This window comes from Lotus japonicus, chromosome 2, assembly GCF_012489685.1.
Source record: "Lotus japonicus ecotype B-129 chromosome 2, LjGifu_v1.2".
NCBI lineage: Eukaryota > Viridiplantae > Streptophyta > Magnoliopsida > Fabales > Fabaceae > Lotus > Lotus japonicus.
Window position 1 is genome coordinate 92,967,186 of NC_080042.1, and position 12,040 is coordinate 92,979,225.

At 35.1% G+C, this 12,040-nt stretch overlaps 1 protein-coding gene across 1 annotated transcript; it reads left to right on the forward strand.

The window, feature by feature from the left end:
• Window positions 1–5,853: 5,853 nt before the first annotated feature.
• LOC130741163 (intracellular protein transport protein USO1) lies at window positions 5,854–11,719 on the forward strand. Its single transcript, XM_057593977.1, has 9 exons — window positions 5,854–6,201; window positions 6,554–6,754; window positions 6,857–6,982; window positions 7,140–7,177; window positions 7,294–7,402; window positions 7,685–9,889; window positions 10,105–10,242; window positions 10,492–10,610; window positions 11,165–11,719. The coding sequence occupies exons 1-9, from the start codon at window positions 6,124–6,126 to the stop codon at window positions 11,403–11,405; spliced, it is 3,255 nt and encodes a 1,084-aa protein (XP_057449960.1). The 5' UTR covers window positions 5,854–6,123; the 3' UTR covers window positions 11,406–11,719.
• The last annotated feature ends 321 nt before the right edge of the window (window positions 11,720–12,040 follow it).

The following is a 12,040-nucleotide window of genomic DNA, read 5'->3' on the forward strand; positions in this document are numbered from 1 at the left end:
TCAATTCTACTCGCTGATGTGGTAAATGTCAAATATCTCTCCAGGAATGTAGTTATTAAGTATTGAATTTTCATTTTAGGGGTTCAAAGAGTAACTTGTAGGCTTGTAGCATCCCTTAGGTGATGGCAATTTGCTTAATTTGTAGTATGAATTAATATTGGACAGTTTTTTGTGTGCTGGTATTGTATTAGGAAAAAAAATTAGGTGCTTGCTGGTACCTTACTTCAAGTTAAGGTATGGTACCCTAAATGAGTTAGCATAGTAATAAAGACTCATGTATCACATGAGTTATCGATTGTATTTTCTTAATAATGTACTTTAAGATTAATGACGTGGTGTTAACCTTCTCTCTTGTTGAAATCATGTCACTCAAACTCAATGTTAAGGTCTGCAAGGTCGTGGTGGACGTCAACAAAGGTCGTCAGGGAACAGTTGAGTTGCCTAATGAATGAGAATACTATTTGGGACTAGAATTATAACATTGAGAATTATAAATTCAATTACAACATGTCATTAGTCTAATGAATTACCTAATGTGGGTATCACAAAAAAAAAAATTGCGAGTACGATAGAATTCACAAAAAAAAAAATTAATGCTTGAATGTAAAAGTAGTCTTAGCCTGTTACTTAATTAACAAATTATTTGTCAAGTAAGTTACACCCTCTTTCATTAAATAATTTATGACATTCCTTATGTACATCATGATGACATCTTTAATTTTTTTTTTTTGTTTTTAAAAAGGACGTACTTTTTAAAAATAAACGTGTATAATTTAAAGGACGAGGTTTTCTGTTGGAGAAAAAAAAAATTTAAAGGACGAGATTCTGGGCCCTCGGTAGTCGGTAGTACGCTTATTTTCATCTTAGGCAGAAATTTGTAGATGGGCCTGGCTTCAACATTTTGGATAAAAATATCAGCCTTCTCAGATACTAAAGATGTTAAACATTTTGGGCCTTGTTTAGACAAGAAAATGTTTTGGGGCCTTGTCCACTTCACTCATGGTCGGATGCTAAAGCTTAATGTCTTTTTTTTACTAGTATCTAATGTTTGTTCTTATTAGACCAACAAATAGCAATGGTATCTAATGTGTGTTCATTTTTAACTTATACTTGTATTCCTATTTTCACTCTAAAATTAACTTGGATGTGTATGGGGTACCCATTGTTTCTCCAACCAATGAACAATATTGAGCAGCCAATAAGCGGATTCTAGGTGAGTCCATGGCCAGAAGAGGAATGGTTAATCATATGTAGTAATATGGTTAATCTTAGGTACTATATGGTTATCGTGACAAAGGTAAATTAATTATGTGGTGAATCAATGAAGAATGCAAATAACTAAGTCATAAGTTATGAACATCATAATTATTTCAATAGGTTAATCATTCTCTTTTTTATTTATGATCCCATTTGAAACTTATCTCCCTGATGTATCTAGTACCAATATTTTTCTTTTGAATCCACAGGTAGTTGGTCAAGACGTACATAATTAGTTATCTTTAAGCAATGTCTCAAGTTCAAATCTAATATATAAAAAATGTGTTTATTAAGATATGACTGTTCCTAATTTAAACAAGGTTATAGGATGAAATAAAAAAAATTATTGCGTCTGTCTCATATTTGTCATCTTTTAATTTGTGATAAGTTATAAAGATCAAAGAGAATGTGCAAGTAAAAAAATTGAAAGAAAAGAAAAAGATTAAAGAGGATAAAGGGGTAGGGTTTCTTTCATCACGTGAGACATTACACTTTTAGGTGTCTGTCTCATATTTGTCTCTCATGTCTGTCTTTTGCGCACACACCACACAAGCTCAAATTGAAAGAAATTAAAGTGAAGAAAAGCTATCTATTTTCCCTCAATTAACTACTTCATCTCTAGCTTGATCCATAAGCAAAGACATTGTTTCATATGTCACTGTAGTCACGTTACTGAAAAGAGATAAAGCTGCAATATCGAAATTAATCACGAGATCATTCACAATGATAAAATCATAAAATCAAAGAATCAGAGCTAGCCAGTTGACCACTTCCGATCCATGATTGGGTAGATATTTGTTTGTTTCCTTGATAATGCCATAACCCAAGTTAGCTATGCCTATATATGCCAATTACTTTTTTTTTTCTTTTATCATTGTGTTTTCAAGTTGATCTACATATATAAGATTAGCAAATTAAGTGGCAATATTTGAACTATTGAGTACATTACATGTTAATATAGATGGAAAACAGGGGAAGCAGCTTGGATATCAAACTAATTACACTTAAAAAACTTGGAAATTAAATTGAAGCAGCTAACCATGTAATTGTATTTGTAATTAAGTCATAAGTACCAATATTGAAGAGGGCATGAACACAATAAGAAGTTATTAAACCAATTTGGCAGATTTTCTGCAATTTTGCTCAAATTCATATCTGGGAAAGTCTTTATCATTGTCAAAATTTGTTCACATGTCCAGTTAGCTCTTATGTAGCTATGCAGTTTGGTGGAAATTAAACAGCAAAAAATAATACTCTATATCCTAATTAAGCACTTCCCTTCAATTACTTTGTTGATTCTTTCTAAAGATCAGCAGACAATAATAAGCCTAAAAAGTTATCCTTTTTAATTTGATTGAGTTAAATGCTATTAAGAGTTACTTCTCTACCAACCATTACAATTGCAAACCAGTGGAATTTTCTTTTAAAGTTCAAAAGTGGAAATCATGATGAACAAAGCGAATCAAGGTTCACCCCACTTGAAAATTGCAATGGGACCAACTATCCAGTATGATGCTATGCAAAATAACATCATTATAAGCTAGAATCAACATCATGGTTCCCATTTTTGTCTCATGAAGATTATTAACATAAGTTTCCAACCACCAAGTCACTTTTAATCTTGATCATAATCTTTTTTCATGGCCACTTAGTGATTTAGGTTTAATCAACAGATGATAACGATAATATAGTACAAGAGTATTTCGATTTAACTAGGCTTAAATACTCTAGGGGTCCCTGAAATTGTACCTCGTATCAAAATAAGTCCCTGAAATTTTTTTTTCCGATTCCGGATCCCTGGAATTGTTTTTTTAATCAGAATAAGTCCCTACGCCGGAGAAGACGGTGGTTGACGACGGCGGTCATGGCGGCGCTACGACCAGGGTGTTGGGCCGGCTTCGTCTCGTCCTCAGGAACTCAGTGGTGGTGGTCTCGTGGGCTGGGTCGTCACAGTTGAAGAGAAAATGCCAGTCGCAAGTTGATTTCTTCTCGCCGGAATTTATGGAGCTTCTCGGTTTCTTCGTTTTAGCTTTGTTTCTTGCGATTTCTTCGCCCAGATCAGATATATGAAGGTCTAGGAGTGTTTTAAACATGTTATTTCATGGTTTGTGGAAACAATGAGGAGGCAACCACTGTCTTCTCCGGCGTAGGGACTTATTTTGATCAAACAAATTTTTCTAGGGACCCAGAATCGGAAATTTTTTTTTCAGGGACTTATTTTGATACGGGGTACAATTTCAGGGACCTACAGAGTATTTAAGCCATTTAACTATAACTGATTTGTATCTATGAATATTAATAGATCACTAAATGCCAATTGCCACATACAAACAATGGGAAGTAGGTAAACTTGTTTTGATACATATAATTTCATGTGTACACAGCCAGAGTTCAGCTTGTGGGGGAACAAAAAACTGCACACACATGGAACATGAGAAGAAGAGACAAACATTTGAGGTCCAGGAATGAGTTGTTATTTGATGGATTCTAACTATGAAAGGATTTAATAAACAATAGTATTGAGTGTACAATTTAGACACAACTCAATTTTAGTTACAGTGTTCAGAAATTGAAGAGTTGCAGTTGGCCAAGTGCTCACCAACCAGAGTGGGGGAAGGAGGGGTATCTGTTCTGTTGTGTTCTACTACAGTACAATTGGTTGGGGTCGATATAAGGGATGGACCACAGTTTATATTGGTAGTTTGGTTCGGCAGTTGAAGCATTTAAATTAAAATATGGATTTGGTTCAGAATTGTGTGAATCAAGTAGACTGAGACATGGGAATACATGTATATATGTATGGTGCAGTTAGTTTGTGAAGTATATTTAACTGATGCTCCGGTTGAATGAATAGTGACTGCATACGCACGCTTTGAAGTTGATACTCTACTATATTTAAGTGATGCGTTTAGATTTTCGTTGAACTCAACGAGAATTACGTTAAACTTAATGTGATAAAATTATGTTTCTTTGAGTATGTGTTAAACTCAACGTGTCAAATTTTAACTTCTATCGAAATATGTGAAATCACATTAGCGTTTACAAAGCAAATATTCAGCAACCAGCGAGCTCACCTTACACCCTGCACATTACCAGCTTTAAAGCCAAGTAAATTAAAAGCACAACGAAAGCAACTGTCCTACCTCACCCACCAGCACCATATATCCAATGAATCCAAGTATCTAAGAAAGAAAGCTTCCCTTAATTCGCCATCTGCGTCCCACTTCCGCTTCTTTCTTGTCTTTCAAACAAGGGAATTAATTAATTTCACTATTCTTAGTCTATATAGGGTTAAGTACAATACAATCATGTGACATATACTGGTGCACAGAATATGTTGCTCCATATATATATACTTCTTCATTATTATTATTATTCATGGTTGATATGATTTAGAGATTTGTGGACCCAAAAAGAAACTACCTTCGTCCTTTTTACTCTGTTCGTCAACCTAATAAATTCAATTACTCCTTGTAGTATTTTATTAATTTATTGAAAGTAACTATCATCATCAAATAATTTCAATTTAACATTAATACACTTGCATTTATTTATTTATCTGCTTAAACATGTTCGTTCTTGGATATTTCTCACCTTGACATAGGATAGGAAAGCATTGATGTACGTTTCTGATAAGTTTCATTTATTATTATGTTGAAAAGGTGCTCAGCTATCCTATTATAATTGTAGCTGGTAGAGTGGTAGTTATATGAAAACATCGTAGCAACAGATTAGACTTCCTATACATGTTATTTTCAATTTTCTTTTAACTATACCTATTTGAATTTTCAATTTTAAACTGTATCTATCATTTAATCTGCTTTTTTTAGCAGACTTTAAGTAATTGAAGTAGTATGTACATTATTACATGAATGTAGAGCTAGCGCGCCACATAGGCAAACCTTAAATTTTTGATGTGCTTGCAGTGTACCTCAGCATGTATGTCAGGTCTTAATTCTATCTTTACAAGATATATATAATTAGTGGACCCTTAAACTATTTATTACTTTTTGTCTCTATTGAATTTCTCAGTACTTCTCTACTTTACTCCATCAAACATTTGCTAAAGCAGTCAGCAGGCGTTATTATATATAGTTAATTATGAAGAAAGCTAAAAATAGCTTAATTATTACCTTTAACTTCCCTTTCAAGGCCATAACAAAACTACTTCTCCTAAGGACTACTCTAACCTCTTGTAATTTTCTCACTTTTTTTAAACATCAACACTAATTACAAATTTTATATGTTGATCAAGATGAGGACCACCATATTCAATTCAATATATAATATAGGCAAGTGAGTTCTCTTCATTTTCATTTCAATAAAAAGAAGAAAGTGAAAAAATTAATGGTATGAGCTATAGCTATGTGATGAAAAGGAGAAGAAGATACGTCATTGTCGAGTAGCCATAAAAATACAAGAACGTGATACTTTAACTAAAGCCATGTATGTATGATTTTCTTGTTTACCTTAAAAAGCAAATTTCACCAAATTATAATTTGTTAGATAAAGTTAATTATTGTAATTAATTTTTAAAATGGAAGCAGCTTCCACTTCAATATATAGTTCACACGAGGCATGCAAGTACTCTGTTTAACTTTTTAAAGAGACAGCAACACTTCTGAGTTCTGAGTTCTGAGTTCTGAGTTCTGAGTTCTGAGTTCTGAGTTCTGAGTTCTGATTTGTTTGCATTCCACGTTACTCTCTCTCTCTCTCTTTTGCTTCTCTACATTATTGAAGCGGTGATCACCGAAACGCTACTCTTTCTGGCGTTTTGGTTGGCGGTGAAGTTTTTTGTGTGGTTACTATCCATGGGTAGCTCCGGCGGAACCTGGGTTTCCGATCAGTGACGTGTGTGAAGTGAAGATGTTTCGTTCTGCAAGATGGAGGAGTGACAAGAACAGAGTCAATGTTGTTTTCAAGCTGCATTTTCATGCCACCAAGGTATTAACTTCTCTTCATTTTCATGTTTCTAATTCTATGAATATCTTTGTTAAATTGTCAAAGATGAATTCAATTTATCAGTTCTGTTTGGGTTCTCAGGAAATGTGTTTCTTTTTTTTTTAAATATATTATTTCCTGTGTTTTGATAATTTGATTGATCATGGTTTTGACATGACATAGCAACCATTGGGGTTTTGATTGTTAACCTTTTCAATTTGTTTTTCTTGATTTTAATTAAAATATAAATTTGGAAAAAAAAATTTTGGATAAAATTTGATGGTTTTATGGTGCTCAATAAAATTTGATCACGGTTATGAATTAGTATGATAAGATGAGAGGGATGAAATTTCAGGTGTTACAATCTGGGGTGGATGCATTGGTGCTGTCTATAGTTCCAGGGGACATTGGAAAGCCAACAAGGAGATTAGAGAAAGCTACCGTTCGAGATGGACATTGTAGATGGGAGAATCCGGTACACGAAACAGTCAGATTTATTCAGGACCCTAAAACTGGGAAAATCAGTGACAAGATTTATAAGTTTTTGGTCTCAACGGTGTGAATTTTCTCTCTGGATCAGTAACTGTTAATAAGTTTATTTTGGTCAAGTGGCTGCATTTTTCAGTTTGTGATCTGATTTTTTGGTTATGTTATGCAGGGGTTATCAAAAAATAGCTGCATTGGGGAGGTTTCTGTTAACTTTGCTGATTATGTCGATGCTACAAAGCCCCTAAGTCTCTCTCTTCCCATCAGGAATTCTCATTGTGATGCTGCTGTTTTGCATGTTAGTTTTTACCTTCTCTCTCCAATTTCTAATTATTGATTTCTGGAAAGATATAAAGTTGCTTGAAATTTTAGGGAAACCTTATCCAAAGTTTGAGTAAAACACAAGTCAAAGCAAAGTGGATCTCATTAAATTTGATTTGTTGCTGAATAAACAGGTATTGATCCAGAGGCTCCAAGATAATAGTGATCAGAGGTAAAAGGAAGAACTGCCATGTTTATTTTTTCCAATTCAGGTTATTGAGTTTGCCACAACCCACAGCTCAAAGTTTTTGATGATGAGCTTCTTTTCTTGTTCAATAACTTTTTCAGAGAGGAAGATGAATGTGAAGATGCCAAACTAAAATCTGATGATAGGAGCTTAAGAAACCGATTAAGCAATGGCCATATAGATGAAAGCATTAAAAGTTATTCTTCTGAAGTAAGGATTTCCCTCATTTGTGCTCAGGAATTATCTTGACTTTTTAAATGTCCCAATATGTAAAATAATTTTTCCCACATATTTTCTTGGGAAGAAGGGGCAGGAGTTGTTTGATTTGTATCCAAGCCACAATCATGCTGTCATAGTTGAAAAACTCCATCATTTATAAATTAAACTGGAATGTCCTTTCCAAGAGCATAATTTATCCATTTCTTTGATTAGTCTGCTCTTGAAGTTAAAATATATGGAAGTTACAAAATTTTCTATTTCCCTCTTTCACAGGATGTCTCTGCAAAAGCAAACATCAATAGGACATCTAGTGGATCTGATACTACATTGTCAAGTTCTGATGACAGTTCTGGGCTTGATAGTCCCCACGAAATCGGTATAGGAAAAACAAACATCCACTCTACAACAAATCAGTTTGTTCGCCAAACATCAGAACCTCAAAACCAAGCTGTCAATGCCTCAACATCAATGCATGATGATGTACATCAGAGATCACACTGGGGCTGGTCAGCTGAGTCAGATCATGGTTTAAGTACAGGGGATTCAACCAATGTTTCTCCTGATTCACTCCCAAAGAAAATGTCCCAACAGGAACCTCCTTCAGAAATTGAGAGAGTCAAGGCTGAATTTGCTGCTTTGGCAAGGCATGTGGATGTGTCAGACCTGGAACTACAGACCCTCAGGAAGCAGATTGTAAAGGAGAGCAAAAGAGGGCAGGAGCTCGCAAAGGAAGTCATTATCTTGAAAGAGGAAAGGGATGCACTCAGGATAGAATGTGACAATCTCAGGTCTTTCCACAAGCGCAAGGGCGAGGCGGCCACAGTGAGAAGCAGGTCACAATTGGAAAGCGGAGATCTTCGAACTTATGTTGATGAAATTAGACAAGAATTGAATTATGAGAAGGATCTGAACGCAAACCTGCGCTTACAGTTAAAGAAGATGCAAGAATCAAATGCTGAACTAGTTCTTGCTGTGCAGGACCTTGATGAAATGTTGGAGCAGAAAAATCAGGAAAACAATGCAGTTTTAGGGGCCAACCTCTCTAAATGTGAACTAGATGACGATCCAGAACAGAAAACATTTGACGAGCTTGTTAAGGAGCGCACTGATGCCAAGGAAACACACTTACTTGAAAGGAAAATCATAGATCTCTATGGTGAAATAGAAATGTATCGCAGAGACAAAGAGGAGTTAGAGATGCAGATGGAGCAGCTTGCACTGGACTATGAGATATTGAAACAGGAAAATCATGGCATTGCGCATAAGCTGGAGCAGAGCCAAATGCAGGAACAGTTGAAAATGCATTATGAATGTTCATCTCCTGTTGACATGAATGGCATCGAAACGCACATTGCGAATCTGGAAAATCAACTCAAGGAACAGTCAGATGAGTTCTCAAATTCTCTCGCTACCATTAAGGAGCTTCAAACTCATATCAGAAGATTAGAGGAAGATCTGGAGAAACAAGCAAAAGGGTTTGCAGCTGATATTGAAGCTGTCACACGTGACAAGGTTGAGCAAGAGCAAAGAGCCATCCAAGCCGAGGAAGCTTTGCGAAAGACCAGACTAAAAAATGCTGCTACTGCTGAGAGGCTTCAAGAGGAGTTTCAAAGGCTCTCAATGCAACTAACCTCTACATTTGATGAAAATGAGAAGGCTGCCATGAGAGCAATGAAAGAAGCAAGTGAACTGCGTGCGCAGAAAAGTGTACTGGAAGAAATGCTGAATAAAGTTAGAGAAGAGCACCAGTCAACTAAAGCTGATTATGAGGTAAAACTGAATGAGCTTTCCAACCAAATAGATTCAATGACAGTTCAGATACAACAGATGTTATTAGAAATTGAGGACAAGTCCAAGCAGCTTGAAAATCAGAAGGAACATGGAGAACAAGCTAGTAGGGATTTGTCTGAGGAGATAGGGATGCTAACTGCAGAAAATGAAAAGCTTAGAGTGGAGATTTCACGCTTATGTGAAGAAGTTGAAGGAAAAGAAAATTTCAGAACTGACTTGGAACTTATGAAGAAAACAATTGAGGAATCTGAGGAACTGTTACAAAGAGGAACTGTGGAAAGAAATGAACTCTTGAGTACAATTGCATTATTGAAGAAGGAAGCAGAGGATTCACTTAGTGAGCTAAATCGGATGAAGCATCTTAAGGATGAAAAAGATGTTGAGGCTGGACTCTTGCAGTCAGAGTTGGAATCCCTTAAAGCTCAATACAGTGATTTGAAACACACTCTTTTTGAGGATGAGGCTGAGAAAGAAAAACTCAGAAAGCAAGTTTTCCAGCTAAAGGGTGAACTAAAGAAGAAGGACGATGCATTAATCAGCATTGAGAAGAGGTTCAGGGATAGTAATGGGCGCACACAAGTTAGTGATGGAACTAAAACCATTCCAAAGAACAAAAAGCCTGCTTTAAGTCCTCCTCAACATTCAAAAGAAATGGCAAGTCTGAGGGAGAAAATAAAAACGCTTGAGGTAACTTTTCCAATGCCAATAGTCTGAACTGAAGAGATAGGTCAATTGAGAAAATGCTTGATACCCAAATGCTATTTTGTCTAATACTATTTCATGTAATTTCATTTACTATCCATGTTTTTCCACTCTTCTCTGTTTACTTAGGATAAAAGTAATTTACTTGTAGCTGTGGCAATTGAGGTGAACATTTTAATGAAAAGGATTGTTTATGGCAGGGCAAGATACAGTCAAAAGACAGTGCTTTGGAAACTTCAACAACTTCATTTCTGGAGAAGGAAAAGGAATTCCAGACAAAAATTATGGAGCTGGAGAGCAAAGTGGAGGAATTAAATCAGAGTATTTCTTTGCAGAAGGTACACTCATACTAAGTTATAAATTAAGCTAAGCCTATTATTGTGAACAGCACACCAATCAAAATGTATCAGTGCATTATGGCAAAATAAAAGGTTTTATTTATATCTTTCGTGAAGTTTAGGACAAAGCATTCCCAGTCTTGCATGAAAATGTAATCTTGATTGAACATTCGTTGTTGAATTGTTGATTTATGAAGCTATTGAATTACATATCTGCAATAAATGTGTTTTGGCTTACCCTTCAAACAGGTTGCTCAGGATAGAATTACTGTTACAAATGAGATATCTAGAGAAATAAGTAATGGTGAGCATCTCGAAGATGGTGCATGTGGATCTGAAGAAAGAGGAGCTGCATTGTTACTCAATAGGTCGGTCTATTTTCCTTCTATGTCTTTTTCTCTCCCCATGACATTAAGAAGACATTGTACGCGTTTGGATGCAAACCGAAAAACGCTTATTGGAGCTTATTTAATGCATTTTCTAGTAGATAAGGCCCAGTTTGGAAGAGCTTATTTGAGCTTATCTGACAGCATAAGCTCTTATGCCAGTGTTTGGGAGAGCTTATGCAAACAGCTTATGACATATCATAAGCTATTTTCAGCTTATTTTCATAAGCTACTCAGGATAGCTTATGAAAAACAGCTTATGCTTATATACAGCTTATTTTTAATTTATTTCAATAAATTTTCAAAAATAGCTTATGAATAAGCGCTTATGTCATAAGCGCTTATGACCATAAGTGTTTAATTAAGTTGTTTTTCCAAACGGGGCCCATATCCAAATGAGCTCACTGTTGCTAATTAGTAGTTTAGTACTAATCTGGTGATGATGACTCTTCATTTTGTCTATGTTACTCTTGTAATTTATGAATTCAAGTCATTGAATTTGTGATGGTTGTTAATTATTTTTCTGGTCATGGCAGTAATGTGAACTTGCCAGAGCAGGAAGCTGGAACCTCCATAATGGATACTGAAGACAGCAATCTTACTGACATATTAACCGAGTTATCGTCACTGAAGGAAAGAAACAACTCAATGGAAAGCGAACTTAAAGAGATGCAGGAGAGATACTCAGAAATAAGCCTCAAATTTGCTGAGGTAGAAGGTGAAAGACAAATGCTTGTTATGACTGTACGAAACCTCAAGAGTGTCCAGAAGTGCTAATAGTTTCCACTTGATACATTGGAAGCAGTGGAACACATTTTAAAATGAATAAATTAATGTGCATAATAGTACAATTCTTGTATTTTCTTTTCCTTCTCCAAGCCTTGAATTTTTTCTTCCAAATGCTAAATGCTATCCTGATAGTTTGTAATGTAGAAGTGTTATTTCGTCACTAATGGTGTTCTTTGGCTATAATTAATGTTCTGCATAAACTAAAAAACTGAGAAGTTTTATTTATTTATTTGCACATATGTACTTTCGCTTTGTTGTATCTAGATATATAATACAAATGATCAGTTCTTTTATTGGTGTAATTTATGTACTTATTTTTTTTACATTACATCTTTCAATAAATCTTTTAATTGATATAAAAGGAAATAAGATTTCTTTACTTTAGAGGTGAGAGTGCTTTGTCTTTTTCGCTACTCTAAACTCTAGAGGTTCCTTTAACTTTGTTGTGGATTTGCCTTCTAGAGACAGTTCTAAGTTTTATTGAACTTCTAATGGATCGTTATCAAAGACCATTTTTGCTTTTGAGGTTGGAGAATTACTTCTATTACAAGATACCCTTAAAGGTATAGCATGCGACCTACAAGGGCACCGACATAAAGGTTAGAATGTTAAAAACTAAGGGC